The sequence below is a fragment of the Pseudozyma flocculosa genome, assembly GCF_000417875.1.
Source record: "Pseudozyma flocculosa PF-1 unplaced genomic scaffold scaffold00002, whole genome shotgun sequence".
Taxonomy (NCBI): domain Eukaryota; kingdom Fungi; phylum Basidiomycota; class Ustilaginomycetes; order Ustilaginales; family Ustilaginaceae; genus Pseudozyma; species Pseudozyma flocculosa.
In genome coordinates, this window is record NW_006920870.1 from 1,453,309 (window position 1) to 1,472,387 (window position 19,079).

The following is a 19,079-nucleotide window of genomic DNA, read 5'->3' on the forward strand; positions in this document are numbered from 1 at the left end:
AGCCGACGCGGACGCTGCGCAGCGCCGCGAGCAGCTGCACCGCGCGGCGCGGCGCGTCTTTGACAAGGTCTACAAGGGCGACATCCTGCGCCTGCTCGGCATGGACGAGATGTGGAAGCACCGCCCCGTCAAGCCCGTCCCGCTCGACTACGACGCCGCCAGCAAGCCCGTCGAGGGCCAGCCAGACGGGGACGCGGCCGCCGACGAGGGCCAGAAAAGGGCCGCTGCCGAGAAACAGACCAGCCTCAAGGACCAGCGGCAGCTCAGCCTGCGCGAGAATGTCGAGATGTTTGCGTCGAGGTGAGTGCCCGCCGAGTTCGGCAGCGAGGTCCAGAGCGTGCGTTCCGGCCAGACCCAAGCAGCCGCTGACGACGTGCGGAGCTGCTTCGTCACCTTTGCGAACCTTCCCCTTGACAGCCTCGCATCGCTGGCGATCCGTGCGGCCGCCAACCCGTCGGACCCGCTCTCGTTTGACAAGGACGACGACGACGCGCTCGACTTTGTCACGGCCGCGTCCAACCTGCGCTCGCACGTCTACTCGATCGAGCAAAAGACGCGCTTCCAGGTCAAGGAGATGGCCGGCAACATTATCCCGGCTATCGCATCGACCAACGCCATCATCGCGGGCGTGCTCGTCCTCCAGGCGCTCCACGTGCTGCGGGCGCGCTGGCAACGCGAAAGCGGGGGCGTGGCTGTGGGCGGCAGCGCGGCAGGCGAGGGCTCGACGCCGGCACCGGGAGTGGGAGCGGCCAAGTACGTCAGCCTGGCGCGCACGACGCAGCGGATGCTGACGAGCATCGCGCCGGCACCACCGAACCCAGAGTGCGGCGTGTGCCGCGACGTCTACGTGCCGCTGCGCCTCGACGCGAGCAGCGTGACGCTGGGCCAGGTGCTCGACGGCTTTGTGCGCCGTCCGCGCGCCCAGGGCGGTCTGGGGATGGCCGACGGTGACGGCGACGACGGCGACGGCGAGTCCGCCTTGGGCCTCGAGACGTACGAGTCGGCGCGGCTGCTGAGCGATCCGGACTTTGACGACAACCTCGGCGCGACGCTCGAGTCGCTCGGCGTGGGTGCCGGCAAGATGCTGACGGTGACCGACGAGGAGGGCGTGTGGCAGGCCGTCAACCTCGTCATTGTGCCGCTGCGCGAGGGCGAGACGGGCCTGGTCGTCCCGCAGCCGGGCGAGGTGCCAGAGCTCAAGAAGAAGGTGCACCCGCCCCCTACCGCTGCTGCTGTCAAGGAGGACGAGGAGCAAACACGTGTCGAGGACGGCGAGGATGATGATGTCGTCGAGGTCCTCGACGTCCCTCTCACGACGACGACGACGGCGAGGCGAAAGAGGGGTCTGGAAGAGGTCGAGGCCGATTCGTCCACGCCGGACGTCGACGACGCGACGAAGCGCAAGCGGGCCGACGGGGATGGAGCACGATCCACCGCCGCCGACGGCGATGTCGTCACTGGCGGTAGCAGCAAAAAGGTCAAGGTCGATGCGGGGGATGCGGACGTGGTCAAGGGGAGCACCGAGGCCGAGGCGATTGAACTCGATTAGAGAGAGAAGGGGAGCCGCGCGCGCGTCGCAGTCGAGACGAGACAGCAAGCGGAGATGCATGGCGACGATGACTTGTACAAAGGCGGGCACCGATCTGCCGAGCCGAGTCGAGTCGAGCCGGACTGGGCCGGGCTGGGCTGGCGGCAATCAGAGAAGTTTGGCCTTGACCAAGACACCTGCGAACCTGCGAGATGGCGAGGACGACAGAGGGCGAGGTGGCGAGGACGACAGAGTGCGAGATGAGCACGTGTGTCGTCCTTTTTATCCCGATGCCGAGCAGGGCAGAACGGGGAAGACGATGCGGAAAACCGGGGAGGGAGCAACTCACTCATCGATGCCGACGGTGACCTTTTCCCTCTCGTCCGCCATGGGCCCCTGCGCAAAAGCGGATGCGGCGCCCTGTGCGGCTTCCCTGGCCCTCTGGGCGGAGAGGCGCGTGGCTGAAGCCGAAGAGGCGGGCGCGAACAGGCTACTCGCTACGCTGAGCATTTCTTCAATCTGCATCCGTTGGTGTGCGTCAATGGAGCGGAGAGGCAGAGAGATAGAGAAGGGGATATAGAAGGGGGGTCAGTCGATGTGGCCCGCCATGAGAGGGGATGAGAGAGCAAGCAGGAAGGAGAAAGAGAGCGAGGCGGCACCAGCGTGCAACTCACGTCCTTGTCGCTCAGCTTTTCGCCCAGCACGCCGGCGATAGTCTGGATGTCGCGGAAGCCGATCCTCCTCGCTGCCGGATTGCTCGGGCCAGAGTGGGCGGGGAGGCGTTCGAGAAAGAGCTCGAATGCGGCCAACGCCTGGTCACGCTGGTCGGCGCTGAGCTTGGTCGTACCCCCCGCCTTTGCGTCGTCGTCGTCGTCGGAAGGGGATGGGGAGGAAGTTGCGGCGGCCTTGCGACGTTTACGCCGCACGCCGCCTGCTGCGCCCGTCCGGTCCTCTTTCTTGCCGTGCCCACCGCGTGCCCGGCGCTTGGATGGGGAGGACGTGGCGGCTGTGGCGTAATCGACCTCGTCGTCGTCGTCGTCGTCGGGCTGGCTGAGCTCCGATGCGCTGTCCCCATCCGGGTCCTGAAACTCTTCGGCGCTGTCGTCATCGTCATCCCCGCCTCCCGCCTCCTCTGCCAGTGCGCCTCTGGTCTTCCTAGCCGCTCTTCTCGTGGGTCTCCTACTCGATCCCGCTTCCTGCTGCCGGCTTTTGCTCGCATCCGAGTGTGGCTGCTGGGAGAGGAGGACGGCGACGACCTGCCTGAACTCGTCTCTTCCCACGACCTTTTCGACGGCCGCCGCGCCCGGTGCGTTGCGGCGACGGGAGGCCGAGGGCGGGAGGTAGGCGGTGGATGCGAAGAGGTCGAGTACGTCCGGGTCGTTGGAGGGCAGACCGAGGTTGGCGAGCGCGTCTGGGACGGCCGAGAGGACGAGGTGGTGCGGCTTGGAGATGGGTGCTGCGTCGGGGTCGTGGGTCCCGCCTGCTTCATCGTCGTCCTCGGGCAGGAAGCCACCGCCTCCTGCGAAAGCTGCACCGTCATCATCATTGCCATCTTCGGGGAGGAAACCTCCCGCTCCTCCACCGGCGTCGGCGGGGGGCGGCTGGGAGCGCTTTGAACGAGTGGTGGCGGTCGAGGAGCGGCGGTAAGGATCGGGGAGGGTGGCTGGGTCGTCGCCGGCGAGGATGCGTGCGGACCTGTAGGCGTCGTCGAATGCGGCGTCTGCCTGCTCCTCGTGCGACATGGCTGTGTGCGGCGTCCAGGCGGGATAAGAGCTAGTGATTGATGGTGGTGGTGGTGGTGGTGGTACGTCTGGCTGCCATCGAGGGGAGGCTCACCGTCAGCGTGCCAGAGGGCCCGTCATGTGGAGGCCAGTCGGGCTAGGCGGTTGTCGTGCGAGAGGGCGTCAGCCTGCTGGGTCCAAGTCAGCCTGCTGGGTCCAAGTCAGCCAGCCAGCCAGCCAGCCAGCCTAGCCAGCCAGCCGGGATGGATCGTCGACCCTGGCCGGCCCTGGCTCGAGCCAGCCCTGACTTTGGACCTTTTTTCTTCGCAGCCCCCACCGCACGCACCCACGTCGACATCCGCGTCGGCCCCCATCCTCACCCTCACCCTCCCCTCTCTACCGCCTTGCGCACTCGCCACGCCCCCATCGCACCGCAGCACACGCCACAATGACGGCCTCCCTCTACGCAGCAGGTGGCAACCTCACAGCCGCAGCCGCACTCGCCAGCCTCGGCGCACCCTCTTCCTCGTCCTCGGCCTATCCCTCTACTGGCGCAGTAGCAGCAGCAGCAGCGACAGCACCACCACCACCAAAGGCCCGTCCTTCGCACCACGCACCTATCGAATCCCTCATCCGCGACAAGCCCTCGCAGCGCGCACTCGCCGAACTCTGCCTCCAGCTCCGCAGGGGCCAGCTCAAGGGCGCAGAAAACGTCGCAACCGCAACCGCAAAGCTCCTCCGCAGCGTCGCGAGCGCGGCAAAGTTTACCAGCCTACAGCAGCTCATCGACATCCTAAAGGCAGCAGGCAGGGCCCTCCAGGCATCGCAGCCGAGAGGTGCGTACAAGTCCGTCTCGCCATCGCACAGTAACGCCCCCCGACGACGACGACGACGAGCTGACACTGCCGCCTCGCCTCTTCCCGCCTCCCTCCTTCCTGTGCAGAACAAACCATCGGCAACATCACCCGCCGCGTCGTGCACCTCCTCCGCGAAGAGGCCCGCATCGCCATCAACGAGGCACACGAGGGCAACCCACCCGGCCCATCGGCCGCCATCGCATCCCCGCAGAGCCTCACCCGCTCCCTCACCGGGCTCACCCTCTCGCCCACCGCCCAGGCACCCCAGCCGATCGGCTTCCCTTCCTCGTCCCCCCTTGTCTCGCCCGGTACCGTCCCATCGATCGCTGCAGCCACACCGCCGGCCGGCAACACGGTCTCGAGCCGTCCGGGCCCTTCGCCGCTCCGAAATGACTCGGCGTTTGTCCACGGCAGCTTCTCAATCTCGGACCTCGTCGCCGCGGGCGCCATGGCCACCCCAGCGCTCGCCACACCCGCCGACTCGTCGTACGCCTCGACACCGCACGGCCCCCTCTCGCGCAGCGGCAGCGGCTTCTTTAACCAGCATAGCCTCCACGTCCAGGGCGGATCGCACATCAGCCAGTTTTCCGTCACCGAGGACCCCGACGGCGAGGCCATGGCCGAGGCGCAGGACAATGACGATGACGACGACGACGAAGACGACGATGACGACGTTGAAGCCTCAGACGTCGACGGCTCGCATGGCGCATCCCACGACTCCGATTCCGAGTCCGAGGCCGACGTGTCGCGCTCCACGGGCCAGCTACACCACAAATCCTCCTCGATGACGGCGACGGCGACGACGACGGCCAACAAGAAGTCCGACATGGGCGCCTACTGGCTCAAGCCGCTCGTCGTCCAGGCCATCCAGGAAATGCTGCTCGAGCTCGAAGAGGCCGACGAAAACATTGCAAAGGACGCCCGCGACCACATCCACTCGGGCGAAGTCATCCTCACCCTGGGCTACTCGAAGACGACCGAGGCCTTTTTCAAGGCCGCCGCAAAGGACCGCAAGTTTACCGTCATTGTCGCAGAGACGGCGCCGCTGTGAGTCAAAGCGAGGCGAGCGCAGACGGATGAGAGCATCGACGGGGGGCCAGGGCTGGGTGCTGACTCCGGCCCTTTTGACTTCCGACACCCTGCTGCACGGCACGGCACGGCACGGCAACGCAGGTACACGGGCCACACGCTGGCGCGCTCGCTCTCCTCAGCCAAGATCTCGACGCTGCTGATCCCGGATAGCAACATATTCGCCGTGATGCCGCGCGTCTCCAAGGTGGTGCTGGGCGGCCATGCCATCCTAGCCAACGGCGGACTGCTCACCTCACCGGGCGCACTCCCCATCTCCCTCGCTGCACGGTCGCACTCGACTCCAATCGTAGTGTTGGCAGCGACGTACAAGATCAGTCCGGAGTGGGAGACGATTGACGATTTCATCTCGCACCGCGATGGCGGATCGCCCGATGCCATTCTGGATTTCTCGACGCTACCCAACGTCGTCGAGTGCGCAGAGGTCGTCAATCCGCAGTGGGACTACATCGCTCCCGAACTCGTCGACGTCTTTATCACCAATGTCGGCGAACACCCCAGCTCCTACATCTACCGTCTCGTCAAGGAGAACTATGATGGCGCCGATGTTGTTCTTTAGGTGGTGGTTGGCGCAAGGGAGAAGAGAGGAGAGAGGGGGGGAGGGGGAGGGAGGGGGGAGGGGGAGGGAGGGGAGGGGAATGAGTAAAGTTCTCGTCTCGACTCGTTGACCACGCCCACATCCGCATTCGGTCGTGCACCACGACATCTCCCGTCGCCCGCCCCCTAGCCGGTTTCTCATGATCGTGCCGATCCTCTCTTGTCAATCTGGATGCTGTCTCGCCTTTCTCTTTCTCCCGGGCGGCCTCTGCAACTGTACCCTCCCATCCCCTCGTCAAGCCACACGGACCAGATACGCTCGCACGTTGACGGAACCAACCCCCGCCGAACCGGATCGCATCCGTCGACAAAACAAAAACAGCGTGGCTTTCTCTGGCAAAGAAGGAGGGCGTGTGCGTATCTTCTATTTTCCTCGATCGATCCATCGATTCATCCTCGAGGGGCAACGAGAGGTGAATGCCCTTCTTCCGGCCCGACCGGAACGAACCGACCACCGGCCGTTCTGCCTCGCCTCGCTACTGCCCCGCAGCTCTTTCGACTGCGGCGAGGGGACCAGAGACGAATCACGGGTACGGATGCAGACCGGCGCTTCGAGGACGGGAACGGCATCGGGATCGACCGCTCCCTTGGCCGGCCGACGTTTAGAGGACCTCGTCGGCGTAGGGGAGGACGTGGACGTTGCCAATGGCGACCGTGGTGGGCTTGGCGCTCTTGCCGACGAGCTTCTCGACGACCTTGGCGAGCGAGTCCTTGGAGACGGCCTCGAGCTGGGCCACCTTGTCGTCGAGCGACGCCACCTTGCCGCCCTCGAGCAGCTGGCCCGCCACGGCCTCGTGGCTGGCCAGGCGGCTCGACTCAAGCGCCGCAGCCTGCTCGTACTTGGCCTTGGCGATGGCCTTGGTCAGGTCGTCGGACGACACGCCGCCGGCCACCTCCTTGAAGGCGTTGGTCGCCGCCTTGGTCGCCTCGAGCACCCGGGCGTGCGGCGCCGAGACGTGGACGCCAAACACGCCGCTGTCGCTGAACGTCAGGTTGAAGCTCCGGGCCTCGGCGCCGGCCACCTTGTCGGCAATCTGCGACAGCGGCGATGTGCCCCGGCTCCACTTGATCGACGACTCGCCGCCCAGGAGCGAGCGCAGCACGGCCAGCTCGGCCGACGCCGACGCGTCCTGGTGGCCCGCGCCCTCGAAGCCGATGACAAAGTGGCCCAGCGATGCCCGCGTCTCCTCGGCGCCGTGCGGGGCGACAAAGGCGATCCGCTGCTCGCCGCCAAAGTACTTGGCGGGCGCAGCCGAGACCGAGGCGCTCTCGGCCAGGCCACCAAAGTGCTTCGAGACGAGGCTCGACAGCTTGCCCGACTCGATGCCGCTGCCGAGGACGGCGATGTTGTTCTTGGCGAACGCGCCCTTGGCAAAGGCGACGGTGTCCTTGTGCGAGACGGGCGTGGCGGGCGAGGCAAAGAGCGACGCGCCCAGGCCGCGCTGGCGGTAGGCCGTCTGGAGCAGAGCGTCGAGGCCGAGGACCTCGGGCGACGCCGAGGCCTGGAGGTGCTCGGCAACGACCTGGGGCATCACCTCCTCGTAGAACTCGTGCGGGGCAAACTTGCTCTTGGAGACGGCGTCGCCGAGGATCTCGACGAAAAAGTCCCTGCAGGAAGAAGAGAGAGCGGCGGGAGGAGACGAAGGAAGGGCATGATGCGTTAGCAATCGGCAGCGGCGTGACAACGTGGGCCGGTCAGTCCGGGTGCCGAGGGAAGGCAGAGGGGACGCCTGCCGCACTCACTCGTCGCCTCGGAGAAACTCGGCGGTGAGGATGAGGTGCTCCTTGGTGAGGGCGGTGGAGAGGACGCCGCCGTAGAACTCGGCCTCGCGGACGAGGCGGAGGGCGGAGCGCTTGTCGTTGGACTTGAAGAGGTAGTTTTTGAGGACGTGGGCGACACCGGGGACCGACTCGTACCGGGAGCCGGCCTTGATGGCGACAGTGACGGCCGAGGTCAGCGCACCATCGTCCTGCGGAGCGGGAAAAGGGGGGCCAGCGGAGAGAAAGATGAGGGGTCAGGCGTCAGTCTCGATGATGAGATTGAGTAAGGAAGGGAGCTGGTGCAAAGGAGCCGCGCCTCGACGTGCCTGCTGTGGGCAAGCAGGCGAGCCAGTTCGAGGGTCGGCAGGGCGTCGCCATGGCAACGGATCGCCAAAGAGCATCTGCGCCCAGGCGGTCATCGGACGTCAAAGAGGTGACTGGCATGCCGTTGCCTGGCCAGACCAAGAGCAAGAGGAAGTGCAGCCGAAACCGATGCGATGCGATGCGATGGCAAGGACCGACCGGTGAAGCACCTAGTGATGGTGATCACTTTACGGTCGCATCGCAGGGCGATCGTGCCTATGCCCCTGGTCGAGGCGGCTCGATATCATCCCTCAAGCTGGCCGAGGGCTATCCTCGAGGGCAGGTGAAGCCTCCTGTGCGAGCACGGCGAGGCAGTCCGAGACGCGCATCTGGGGCTGAGGCTGATATGGGAGCTGGAGCTCGGGCTGATGAGACGTACAGCGGCGGCGACGTTGATGCTGCCGGCCTTTGCAGTGGAAAAGGAGCGCTGCTGGACGGCGGCGCTCCTGACGGCCGATCGGACGGGTGCGGCGGCGGACCTGGCGAACGACATGGCGGACGAGGCGAGGCGGATAGCGAGGGTGTGCGGGTTGAGAGAGCGAAGGTGGGGAGGGATGGTGGTGAAGTCGTTGGTGGTGGAATCGCGATGCTGGCTTCCTGTCCTGTCGTGGCCTGGCCGGGTGTTCGGAAGCGGGCGATGCTGCTGGTTGCTGGCTGCTGCTGCTCGAGGCTGACGGCGACGGCGGCTTGGTGCGGGTCGGCGGGCGGGCGACGAGCGAGCGAGGGCGGGCGGTCGGGCGGAGACAGAAGAATTCGCCCGCCCGCTCTGTCGCCCGCCGCCTCTCGGGGAGGCAGGGCTGGATTTGCAATCGGCAGCCAACCAGGCGGGCAGGCCAAGGCGGCCGGGCGAGGGTGCGGTTTCTTCTTGCCCTGCCTGCCCTTTGCGCTGCCTGCTGGCCGGCTCGGCCAGGTGATCGCCTCCGCCCGCGCCCGCTCCCCCGGCCTTGGTTTGCCGTTTCAGCCCGACCTGAGGCCATCACGTGGATTTGAATTGACTCGTGCGAAAAAAAGAAAAAGAAAACTGGACCCTCGACCCTTGGCCGCCGCCGCTTACGTGAGGGTGCAAGCTCGCTCGGCCTGGCCTGGCCTGGCCACGCCCGCCCGCCGCCGCCAGGCCACGCCCATGCATGCAAGGCGGATCGTCTGATTTTCTAAATTTCGGCATGGGGGTCGCTGTACGGGCTCGAGCCGCCTGCCTCTGGCCCCCCTGGCTGGCTGGCTCAACGCCGGCGGAAGTGCAGGCACGGCGGCCCTTTGCAACCAACGCCGTTAGGGTCGAGCCGGGCCGTAGGTAGTGGTTGCTTGCGAGCTTGTGTTCCTCTCTCTCCGCCGCTCTCACCTTCCCTCCTCCTCCTCAAGTCTCGACGGTGCCCTTGTCACGCTGCCTTTCGACTTCACCATCGGCACCGCTTGCGACTGCCTTCGCTCGCCTTCACACTGTGAGCGCGTCAGCAGCGAACATCCACAGCAACAGCATCCCGCCTTCGACCCTCGCTCGTACGGATATCTGGGCTCCGGACCAACACCTTCACCAACAGCACCGACGGACGCCCCACTCACCCTGCCCACCCCATCCGTGCCAGACCCTCGACCTCATCGTCGCGGCTTCAAGCAGCTTCGCTCGCCGTTGTCGATATCTTCACCGCCTTTGAGGCCACCGTCACCGCGGACTGCAGCACCCCCCTCCATCCTCTGAGCTGAGCAACCGGCGTCCAACATGGCAAGCCTCTTCGCCCACGGCACCAACGCCACTGCGGGCGCAGGCGTCGCCGCACCCAGCCTCGACAACCTCGCCGCTACGCCCTTCTACTTTTCGCCCACCTCCTCCGTCCTCCCCTTCCTCTCGGACAAGTACCTCTCGCTCATCGCCCCCGTCGTCGTCTACTGGGCCGTCTCGCTCTTCTACCACAGCCTCGATGTCCTCCGGCTACCCTTCACAGAGCAGTACCGCCTCCATGAGCCCGAGGAGATCACCAAGCGCAACCGCGTCAGCGTGCAGCGCGTAGTCGGCATGGTCGTCGTGCAGCAGGTCATCCAGACCCTCCTCGGCCTCGCCGTCCTCGAAGACGACCAGACGGTGCTGCGCGAGACGTTTGCCGATCACCAGGCAAAGATTCTCTCGATCGCCTGGAGGATCCGCTTCTACGCTGCCAAGCTCGCCGGCCCCTCGGTCGCGCCCGTCCTCGTCCGCCTCGTCACCGGCAGCCAGGACGCCAACCAGGCCGCAAAGTGGCTCTACTGGTGGGGCGTCCCCCTCGCGCAGTTTTGGTTTGCGTTCTTCGTCATGGATGCGTGGCAGTACATGCTCCACCGCCTCTTCCACGAGTCCCGCTGGCTCTACCGCAACTTCCACTCGCACCACCACCGCCTCTATGTCCCCTATGCATTCGGCGCGCTCTACAACCACCCCGTCGAAGGTGAGCCCTCGAGCGGGCGTGGGCCATGATCTCGCAGCTCGAGCGATCCCTGCCGTCGTAGCACGCCGTACTGACCTCTCGATCCCCCCTCTGTGCCGTCCTCGTCCCCTTGGTGCAGGCCTGCTGCTCGACTCGGCGGGCGCCGTCCTGTCGCATGCCGCGGCGCGGATGACGGTGCGGCAGGGCATCGTGCTCTTCACCTTTTCGACCATCAAGACGGTGGCCGACCACGGCGGGTACGCGTTCCCGTGGTACATTGACCCGCTGCACCTCATCTTCCCGAACAATGCCGAGTACCACGACGTGCACCACCAGATGACGGGCCTCAAGTACAACTACTCGCAGCCGTTCTTCGTCCACTTTGACGCCATCTTTGGCACGCGCATGTCGGCCAAGAAGTTTAAAGCGTTGCGGGAGGGCGCCGAGGAGAGAAAGAGGGCCAAGCAGCAGCAGCAGCAGCAGCAGCAGTGGCAGGCGGCGAAGGGAAGCGAGGGTGGGTCCGAGGGCAAGTCGGGCGGTGTGGCCGCGGAGGCACCGACGCTTGAGACCACTGGGGAGGGTGCGGATCTGCGACCGAGCGAGATCCTGGAGCGGGAGAGGGATCCGCTGGTCACGACTGATGCGGCGTCCTACCGAGCCAAGGCGGGCACCAATGCATCGGACTAGACTGGCCGTGCTGGCATCTCTCGCATCTGCTGCATCGCCGCCTCGCAACTGGCCAACCGTCTCCTTTTCCCTGCATCGTCCGTCTATCCTTGTCTGTCGCCATCCACCACCGCTTGACCCTTGAGCGCTGTATCCTTATACCCCTATCCCGGTCCCACTACTTGTCTCTACCTATCTTCCATCAGACGTCCTGCGCCTGTCTCTGAACCGCACTGTCTGTACCAGCGGTACGCCGTGGTTGGCCTGGAATGAAGCCTACCCGACTTGCGAGGCTGTTTCTGGACTGACGAGGCGAGGACCGCCACGCCATCGACACAGAGTGCAGCGATTCGACCGGCGAGGGGTCAAAGGAGATGGTTTTAATGGCGCCGAGACGACCAAAGAAAGGAAGTCGTTGGCCGCCGAAGAGGAAACTGTGCCTCTTATCAAGTCCTCGCACGATGACGGCGCACTCTTGAGCCAGAGCCTGCGTTTCTTCTGGGACCGGGGTGGGGAGGCACGAGGAAAGACGGGGCGAAGGATGAATGAAGGGTGGGAGCGAGTGCGTGTGGGCATTCACAGTTCACCTGGGCCCAAGGAGCTCTATCGAAGCGTTTAAAGGTGGCGTCTGCCTCGAGGGCTCGCAGTGGTCGCCGGGAGACCGCCTTTCCAACGGCCCGGCATATCGGCGAGCGCAGGCGACACAAATTCCCCCTAGCCTGCTCCATTTGCAAGGGCCCGCTGAATGGTGCCGTGCCTCGCTGGCTGTTGGTCGTACCCTAGCAGGGTCTGGCGGTCCAGCTTCGACGAGGTGCGGTTAGGTCGACGACACGCCGGCCGGCCGGTAGGATGCGATATGCTGGCGGGCGACGAGGCGGGCAAGCAGGCCGGCGGGCGAGGGAGAGGCAGAGGCGGGCCGGTGGGGCAGGGCAGGCAGGGGATGAGGCGTGGCGGGGCGTGGCTCAGATAGCCGCTGCAAGAGGGCAATTAGCCGGGCCGTCAAAAAATGGCCGCCGCCCGACAAAGCAGCCGCCGCTCTGGCTGACGGTACGGTACGTGGCACGTCGAGCAGCTGAGACCCTACATAGCCTGCTGCGCCTTCTTGCTTCGGGGCTGGCCTGGCCAAGTCAAGCCGTCAAGGCCATCAGCAAGAGGTCCGCCACCCCACCCGGCCTCGCACGTCCCTCGCTCGCTCCCCTGCCGTAACCCGGTGGCTTTTGATGCCGTGGCCCTGTCCAACTTCCCCCCCGCCCGCTGACCCCTGCCAACCCAACCCATAAGCCAACCCAACCCATAAGAGCTTGCCCGCCATGCTCCCTCGAGCGTCGTCAACGCCGCCTGCTCGGGCTTGACCACCACCACCACCACCTTCTCCCTCTACCCTAGCCATCCTCGCCGCCACCACCATGTCGTCTCTCGCCCGTCCTTGGCTTCGTGCCGCCACGACTGCCTCCGCGGCCAGGTTCGCGGCTTCCACTACCGCGCCTCCTGCCATCCTTGCTGTGGCCCCCTTTACCGCCTCATTGCGTCATATCTCAACGGGCCCGCCTCGTCTTCGCCCGGCGACGGTCGTCTCCCCCTCAGTTGACGCCTCCGCCAAGCCGGCAAGCCCCGGCACCGCCATCTCCTCGGCCACGCCGTCGACGTCCAAGCTGGGCCTCGTGACGTGCGACCCCACAAACGACCACATCCTCCCGTTTTTCCACGCACCCACCTTTACCTGGACCTACCTCGTCCTCGACTCGAGCCGCACCCGCGCAGTCGTCATCGACCCGGCCCTCGACTACGACGCCGCGTCCGGCCACATCTCGTCGGCCTCGCTCCAGCCCCTCGTCGGCCTCATCCGCGACCGCGGCTACCAGGTCACCCACATCCTCGAGACTCACGTCCACGCCGACCACCTCACCGGCGCGCGCCGCCTCAAGACGCTCCTAGCCCAGCAACAGGCCGCTCCACCGGTCATCGGCATCGGAGCGGGCGTCACAAAGGTCCAGCGACAGTTTGCAACCCGCTACGGCCTCGACGACGCCGCGCTGGCCGATTCGTTTGACCTTCTCCTCGAGTCCGACGCGACCCTCGCCTTTGGCCAGTCGACCTGCCGCGTCATGCACCTGCCCGGACACACGCCGGACCACGTCGGCTACATGATCGACGACTGCCTCTTTGCCGGCGACTCGATCTTCATGCCCGACGTGGGCACGGCCAGGGCCGACTTCCCCGGCGGCTCAGCGACCCAGCTGGCCCAGTCGCTCACCACGCTCCTCGAGCTGCCCGACGACACCAAAGTGTTTGTGGGCCACGACTACCCGCCGCCGCAGACGGGCAGGCCAGAGATGACGTGCTCGACGGTCGCAGAGCAGCGTCAGCGCAACATCCATTCGCCCCACCTCGACGGCTTCGTCGAGCTCCGCACGCACCGCGACGCCGGCCTCGCCGCGCCCCGCCTGCTCCACCCTTCGCTGCAGTTCAACCTCGTCGGCGGTCGTCTGCTTCGAAACCACTTTGTCATACCGGTGCAGGCCGACTGGGCCGCCTAGTCAGTGTCAGTGTAGGCTCGGGCTGCCGTACCGTTGTCTGGAAACACCCTCACCGTCGAGCGCAGCGGACGAGGCGGTCGGAATGTTTAATTTCGGAATGCCATGCGAGCGAGATCATGCAGAGACTGGAACCGGAGCAGATGACGAGCAGGGTGGTGACGAGGATGAGGCGGAAGAGGAGGAGCTCGTCGAAGGTGGGCACGGCAGCGACTGCGACGCCGACAGCGGAGCGCGCTGGGCGGGTACAAAGACAAAGGCGACAAAGCTGACGAGGCGGATCGCCAGGCCGAAGAAGGTGGCGCTAGCGGGGCCCGTGGACCTGTGGAGCGCGGCGCCCGTCGTGACGCCCGTCACAAAGGTGAAGAGGTAGAGGGCGCGGAGGTTGCGCGACTTGATGGCCGCCGCCTCGGCGGGGCTGGGTCGGGGTCGGCTTGGAGAGGACAACGAGAGGCGGAAGCAAGGAGCAAAGAGGTGCGGGTGGTTGAGGAACTCGACCATGGGGCTGGTGAGCATGGCGGTGGGGATTTCCTGGATGCCAGACTGGCGGGCCTGGGAGACCTGCAGTCCGCCGACGAGGGCGAGGAGACTGACGGGCAGCGCGTCCCACCCATGGCCGCGGGACGACGCGAGGGCGTACCACGTGCCGCGGTACATGAGGACGGCGGCGATGGCGAGCACGCCGCTCTGCACGGCGGTGGAGACGAGGAACCACCACCTTTTCCTTGGACCCACCCGCATCCCGATACGGCCCGAGGTGAAGGAGCAGGCGAGGAAGGTCGAGAGGCTCACGGCCGTTGTGACGAGCGCGGGCCCGCCGGCGTACCGCGTCCGTATGCCAATGGCGAGCGAGAGGAGGACAATGACATTGCCCGTCTGGTTCGACGCAAACACCTGGTACTCGCCGTACGACACCGCGTCCAGCACGCCCGTGGCCAGCGTGATGGCTAGCAGCTGCACCGTCAGCCAGTCGGCGTGCACGTCGTCCGTCAGCTGGCCCGCCTGGAACCGCGCCATGCTGCTGGCGATGGTCGTCGTCGGTGTCCCTTGCCTCGTCGTCGTCGTCGGTGATGGCGGTCGGTCATGCCCTCGAGGGGCCGTTGAGGCGAGATCAGGATGGGATGGTGGTGGTGGTGGTGGTGGTGGTGGTGCTGGGGTGAACAGCAAGGACGACTTCACCCCTACCGCAAACGAAGGCCAGCAGCAGCAGCAGGCGCAGCAGCGACGAAGAAGCACAAGGTTACGCACCGGGTCACCCCTACGACGGTGGGGGTCCGCCCATCCGCGGCCCGGGCAGGGAATGCGGGGCTGGAGCCAGAGTTGAGGCTGGTCAGGTCATGAGGCGCAAAAGAGGTCCACGGAACGGCATGGCACGCATACATGTACGGCACGGTACGATGCCTCACGGCGCCGCTCCAGAAAGAACCTGGTCCGGGGGAGGGGCGGGGCGAGACGGGGCGGGGTCACCGGCTATTTTTCTCTTCGCTCCACAGTCAACGGCTATGTAACTCAGGCAGGGCGGACGGACAGACGAGGAGTCCCAGACAACCGGACGACGCCGCGAATCATGCCGATCCCGACCGAATCGACGCTGCGCTACGCTGTGCCTGACGGGTCATTAGCAGCATGCATGCTTGCCTCGCCTTGCTTGTTGCTTTCTGGTTTGCTTGGCGAGCGAAGCGCCAGGCCACGGCAGCCTGCGGCTAAGACGTCAGGTCAGGCTAGGCTAGGATAGGCTAGGGTACGTCGGGCTTGGCGCAGGGGCACGTGTCGGCCCTCGGCCTCGCCCCGGGTCGGCTCAGGTTCCTGGCCCGACGACACGATACGATCCGAACCATGCCGCAGCTGCCATCTACAGTGAGCTATGTTACTGCACATCTCCCACCTCTCTCTTCGCAGCACGTTGAGCACTAGTCAAGATGCAAGCACGGCCAAGCCGCTCGGTCTGGAATCAATGGTACCGCGTGGTCATTTCCCCATGCCTCGTCAGTCCCGCGCACCCCGTTCCACGCCCACGCCCTCGCCCTGCCCCTGCTCCTCCTCCTCCCGCCGCCCCTTGGCATAAAGCCACAGCGCATAGTCGCCCGCCAACCCGCCAAAGACGATCCAACCAAACGTCGTGTTCGAGACGAACTTGCTCCAGCAGTCGGGCCGGTCGTCGAGGCGGACGGTGCGGATCTGCCAGGCGAGGTGCGACGCCGCGCCCGCCAGGCCGACGAGGAAGAGCGGGTGGTGCTCGACCAACGGCGCCAGCGCTCCGATCTGCTCGACGGTCGAGGGGGAGAGGTGCACGTCGGAAAGCGTCGAAAGCGCCGTCGGGGCCCGAGTTGCTGCCTCGGTCGCCGTCGTTGCTGCTGCTGCTGCTGCTGTAGAGGTGATGGCCGGCGGCACGGCCTGCGAGGCGGCGTAGCCAAAAAGCCCAATCGTCGCCGTCGAAAAGGCCGAGAGGACGGGCTTGGTTCGCTCTCCGAACAGGAGGGCCGTCGACTTGACGCCGGCGTGGACGTCGTCGCGCTTGTCCTGGTGGGCGTAGATGGTGTCGTAGACGAGCGTCCAGAAGACGCTGCCGGCGTACAGCGGCAGCACGACGGCCCACTGGACCGCCGAGCCGGCCAGGGCTGACCAGCCGAGCATGGCGCCCCAGTTGAAGGCGAGGCCGAGTACGAGTTGGGGCCAGTAGGTGATTCGCTTCATGAGCGGGTAGACTGTCACGACCGAGAGCGACGAGGCGCCCAGCAGGATGCTGTACCAGTTGAGCTGGAGCAGCACCGCCAGCCCGGCGCTCAGCTGCACGCCGAGGAAGCACAGCGCCTCAAACTGCGTCAGGTCGCCCGCCGCCAGCGGGCGCGAGCGCGTCCGCTCCACCTGCCGGTCCATCTTGACGTCCCACATGTCGTTGATGGTGCAGCCCGCACCGCGCATCACGACCGCGCCCACGCCGAACAGCAGCGTGTAGAAGACGGGCGTCGACAGCGGCAGACCGAGCGTGTGCGCCGCCAGAGTGATGGACCACGCGCACGGCCAGAAGAGCAGCCATGTCCCAATCGGCTTGTCCAGCCGGCTCAGGAGGATGTACGGCCGCAGGCTGAACGGCTTCCGCGGTGGCTTCGATGAGGCGGGAGGCGTGGTGGTGGCTGCATCGGTCGCCGGGTCGATAGGGGCGGGTGTCTTTGGCGGCGTCCGCGCTGCCGCACTGGCGCTGAAGCGACGGACTACTACGGGCGACGGTGCTGAAGCGCGTGTCGGCGGACCGGGCCGTCTGCAGACGGTCGAGGTCGACGGCCGAGCCCATGTGTGGTAAGCTTGATCGTGTGCAGCGAGGCAGAGGCAGAGAACGAGGGAGAGAAAAACACAGAGGGGAAAGGAAGGATGAGAATCACGGTCGGGCATCACAGCGCACATTGCAGAGAGGAAGAGGAGGGGGGAGGGAAGGGCGACGCAACGGCTTGCATTGATCCAACCATTCGCCAGCCACGCCTTCTATTCACCTCGAGGTCCGTCGATGGGGGCGTTGGCGTTCTTCTTCTGTGGCCGCTTGCCCATCTTCTTGGTCTTTGTGCGCATGCGGTCCGGCTGCCCGTCGCCGTCCTTGTCCTCAAACTCGGCCTCGTGGTCGTCCTCCTCGTCCTCGGCCTGCCGCACAAGGTGGAGGAAACGCATCAAGGAGAGACGCTGGTCAGCCAGCTGCACGCGGAACAGCTCCACCCACACCCGCCCCTGCGTCCGAGCGCGGGCTGCCTCACCTTCTTGGTCCGGCTGGGTCGGTCCTCGCTGGCCTCCTGCTGCCGGATGATCTTGAGCGCGCGCCTGCTCTGCTGGCCGGACCTCGTCTCGCCCTGGTCCCACTCGAGGTCGTACTCCTCGGCCACCTTCTTGATCGACCTGCGCAGCTCCTTGACGTCCTCGATCAGGTCCTGGTAGCGGTCGACGTTGAAGCCGCGGTCAATGTAGAGCTTCTGCTGCCTACGCGACGTCGTCTCGTTGAGCACGGCCCGGTACGACACCTCGCGGTTGTGCACCAGGAACCACACGTAGCCGCCCATGAGGGTGCCAAGGCCCGTGAGGTAGGTGACGGGCTCCATGGTGTCCCAGCCGAGCTCGGTGTAGAACGTCAGCCAGGCCACGCTGGTCCACCACACGGCGAGGATGCCGACGCCGCCGATGGCGAAGCGGCGGGTGCCGGCGTGGGCAATGTGGTCGCACTCGTCCTTGATTTTGACCAGCTTCTCGATCTGGTGGGTCTTGGCGTACAGGTTGGCGCGCAGGAAGCGGGTGCGGTCCTCAAACGACGGCACCTGGACGGTGATGTTGCGCCCGCCGATGCGGATGATGAACGAGCCGATGCGCGCAGCGTCGCGCAGAAAGTCGCCGATGCCCGTCGAGGGCGACCAGCGCTTGCCGTCGGCGGCGCGCGTATGGAACGAGATGGGCGGGTCGCCCAGCGGGTCGACGAAGCCCTCGCGCAGCGCCGCCTGGCGCCGCTCGATCTGGTGGCGGGAAAAGGTGGTGCGCGCATCGGCGCCCGAGCCAGCCGCCGGCTGCGGGCTGGGAGCCAGCTGGGAGCTCGGGTCGCTCGAGTCGGTCTTTTGCCGCCTCTCTGCGTCGGTCTGCCACTGGCTGGGCTCCGGGCTGGGTCCCTCTGCGCGGATGAGGCTGGCAATGTAGCTGAGCGGCTGGCCGCTGTGGAGGAGAAAGACGACGCTGTGGGCGGGCGCCTCTGCGTCGTACTCTTCGGCCTCATTGTCGGCGGGCTCGCCCTGCTCTGGGCCGTGGAGGTGCTGGTGCGGGCGGTGCTTGAGCTGCGACACGGGCGGGCCGGGCGTCTCGGCCGCCTGCTCCCAGGGCTTCTGCGAGATGACCTCCTTGCTGCTGTCGCGGTGGTCGTCTTGCTCCTTGGCCTCGCGGTACCCTGGCTGTCGGTCGCGGTCGATGCTGCGCTGCTCCTCTTCGGCCTCTGCGCGGGCCTTTGGCGAGCTGAGCTTGGATGCGGGCGAATCTGGGTCGTCAGATGGGGGCTGCAGTGGCAGTGTGAGCTTGAAGAGGCTGGCCTTGGTGAAGGCGAGGTAGCCCTCGTCCTTTGTGTGGTCGAGGCGGCGCTCGAGGTGGCGGCTGTCCTCTAGGGCGGGCCTGGCGGTGCTGGGGATGGTCGTCTTGACGCCGGAGGGGGTGGTGGCATAGTTGCGCTGGCAGAGGCGGTGCAGATCCGGCCGCCAATGGAGTGCATGATGGTGATCTCTGAGCGAGGGCGATGTCCCGCCAAATACGACGAGGGCACCGAGGGTGGAGGGAGCTGTAGTGCGCGGCCGGCAGCTTGCGTGTGCGGCAGTTTTTGGCGTCGATGCCGTTTCCAGCACCGCTGATGCGCGGAGCGAGGCGTGCGGAGCAGTTGAGTGGGAGCGAGTGGCCGAGGTGGAGCGTGCTGGACCAAAGGCGCTGGCTGCGTGCAGACCACAGGCAGCCGGACGCGTGAGGGTGGCCGAGAGCGAGGGGAGCGATCGGAGGTGCGGCGGCGCAATGGTGCTAGCGCTATGTGCGAGGTACGCGGCGATGCGAGACGCCGGGGCCAT

At 66.2% G+C, this 19,079-nt stretch overlaps 8 protein-coding genes across 8 annotated transcripts in view; 4 read left to right on the forward strand and 4 right to left on the reverse strand.

Moving 5' to 3' along the window:
• PFL1_01124 (uncharacterized protein) overlaps positions 1–1,549 on the forward strand; it is a gene marked incomplete at both ends in the record, with an annotated part of 2,413 nt that extends 864 nt beyond the window's left edge. The window contains 2 exons of the mRNA XM_007878624.1: positions 23–300; positions 418–1,549. Coding sequence (XP_007876815.1) covers positions 23–300; positions 418–1,549 — 1,410 coding nt within the window. The remainder of the gene's footprint in view (positions 1–22; positions 301–417) is intronic.
• A 147-nt stretch (positions 1,550–1,696) lies between these two features.
• Positions 1,697–3,270, reverse strand: PFL1_01125 (uncharacterized protein; the record flags this gene model as incomplete). The annotated part of the gene is made up of 3 exons (XM_007878625.1): positions 1,697–1,733; positions 1,878–2,047; positions 2,203–3,270. 3 exons carry the CDS (start codon positions 3,268–3,270, stop codon positions 1,697–1,699), a joined length of 1,275 nt encoding a protein of 424 aa, XP_007876816.1.
• Positions 3,271–3,697: 427 nt separating this feature from the next.
• Positions 3,698–5,754, forward strand: PFL1_01126 (uncharacterized protein; the record flags this gene model as incomplete). The annotated part of the gene is made up of 3 exons (XM_007878626.1): positions 3,698–4,085; positions 4,193–5,153; positions 5,280–5,754. 3 exons carry the CDS (start codon positions 3,698–3,700, stop codon positions 5,752–5,754), a joined length of 1,824 nt encoding a protein of 607 aa, XP_007876817.1.
• Positions 5,755–6,394: 640 nt separating this feature from the next.
• Positions 6,395–8,409, reverse strand: PFL1_01127 (uncharacterized protein; the record flags this gene model as incomplete). Its single annotated transcript, XM_007878627.1, has 3 exons — positions 6,395–7,400; positions 7,536–7,762; positions 8,296–8,409. 3 exons carry the CDS (start codon positions 8,407–8,409, stop codon positions 6,395–6,397), a joined length of 1,347 nt encoding a protein of 448 aa, XP_007876818.1.
• Positions 8,410–9,633: 1,224 nt separating this feature from the next.
• On the forward strand, positions 9,634–10,999 carry PFL1_01128 (uncharacterized protein; the record flags this gene model as incomplete). The annotated part of the gene is made up of 2 exons (XM_007878628.1): positions 9,634–10,333; positions 10,452–10,999. The coding sequence occupies 2 exons, from the start codon at positions 9,634–9,636 to the stop codon at positions 10,997–10,999; spliced, it is 1,248 nt and encodes a 415-aa protein (XP_007876819.1).
• A 1,385-nt stretch (positions 11,000–12,384) lies between these two features.
• Positions 12,385–13,515, forward strand: PFL1_01129 (uncharacterized protein; the record flags this gene model as incomplete). The annotated part of the gene is made up of 1 exon (XM_007878629.1): positions 12,385–13,515. One exon carries the CDS (start codon positions 12,385–12,387, stop codon positions 13,513–13,515), a length of 1,131 nt encoding a protein of 376 aa, XP_007876820.1.
• A 114-nt stretch (positions 13,516–13,629) lies between these two features.
• Positions 13,630–14,529, reverse strand: PFL1_01130 (uncharacterized protein; the record flags this gene model as incomplete). The annotated part of the gene is made up of 2 exons (XM_007878630.1): positions 13,630–14,199; positions 14,248–14,529. The coding sequence occupies 2 exons, from the start codon at positions 14,527–14,529 to the stop codon at positions 13,630–13,632; spliced, it is 852 nt and encodes a 283-aa protein (XP_007876821.1).
• A 969-nt stretch (positions 14,530–15,498) lies between these two features.
• Positions 15,499–19,079, reverse strand: PFL1_01131 (uncharacterized protein; the record flags this gene model as incomplete). Its single annotated transcript, XM_007878631.1, has 3 exons — positions 15,499–16,742; positions 17,001–17,145; positions 17,256–19,079. 3 exons carry the CDS (start codon positions 19,077–19,079, stop codon positions 15,499–15,501), a joined length of 3,213 nt encoding a protein of 1,070 aa, XP_007876822.1.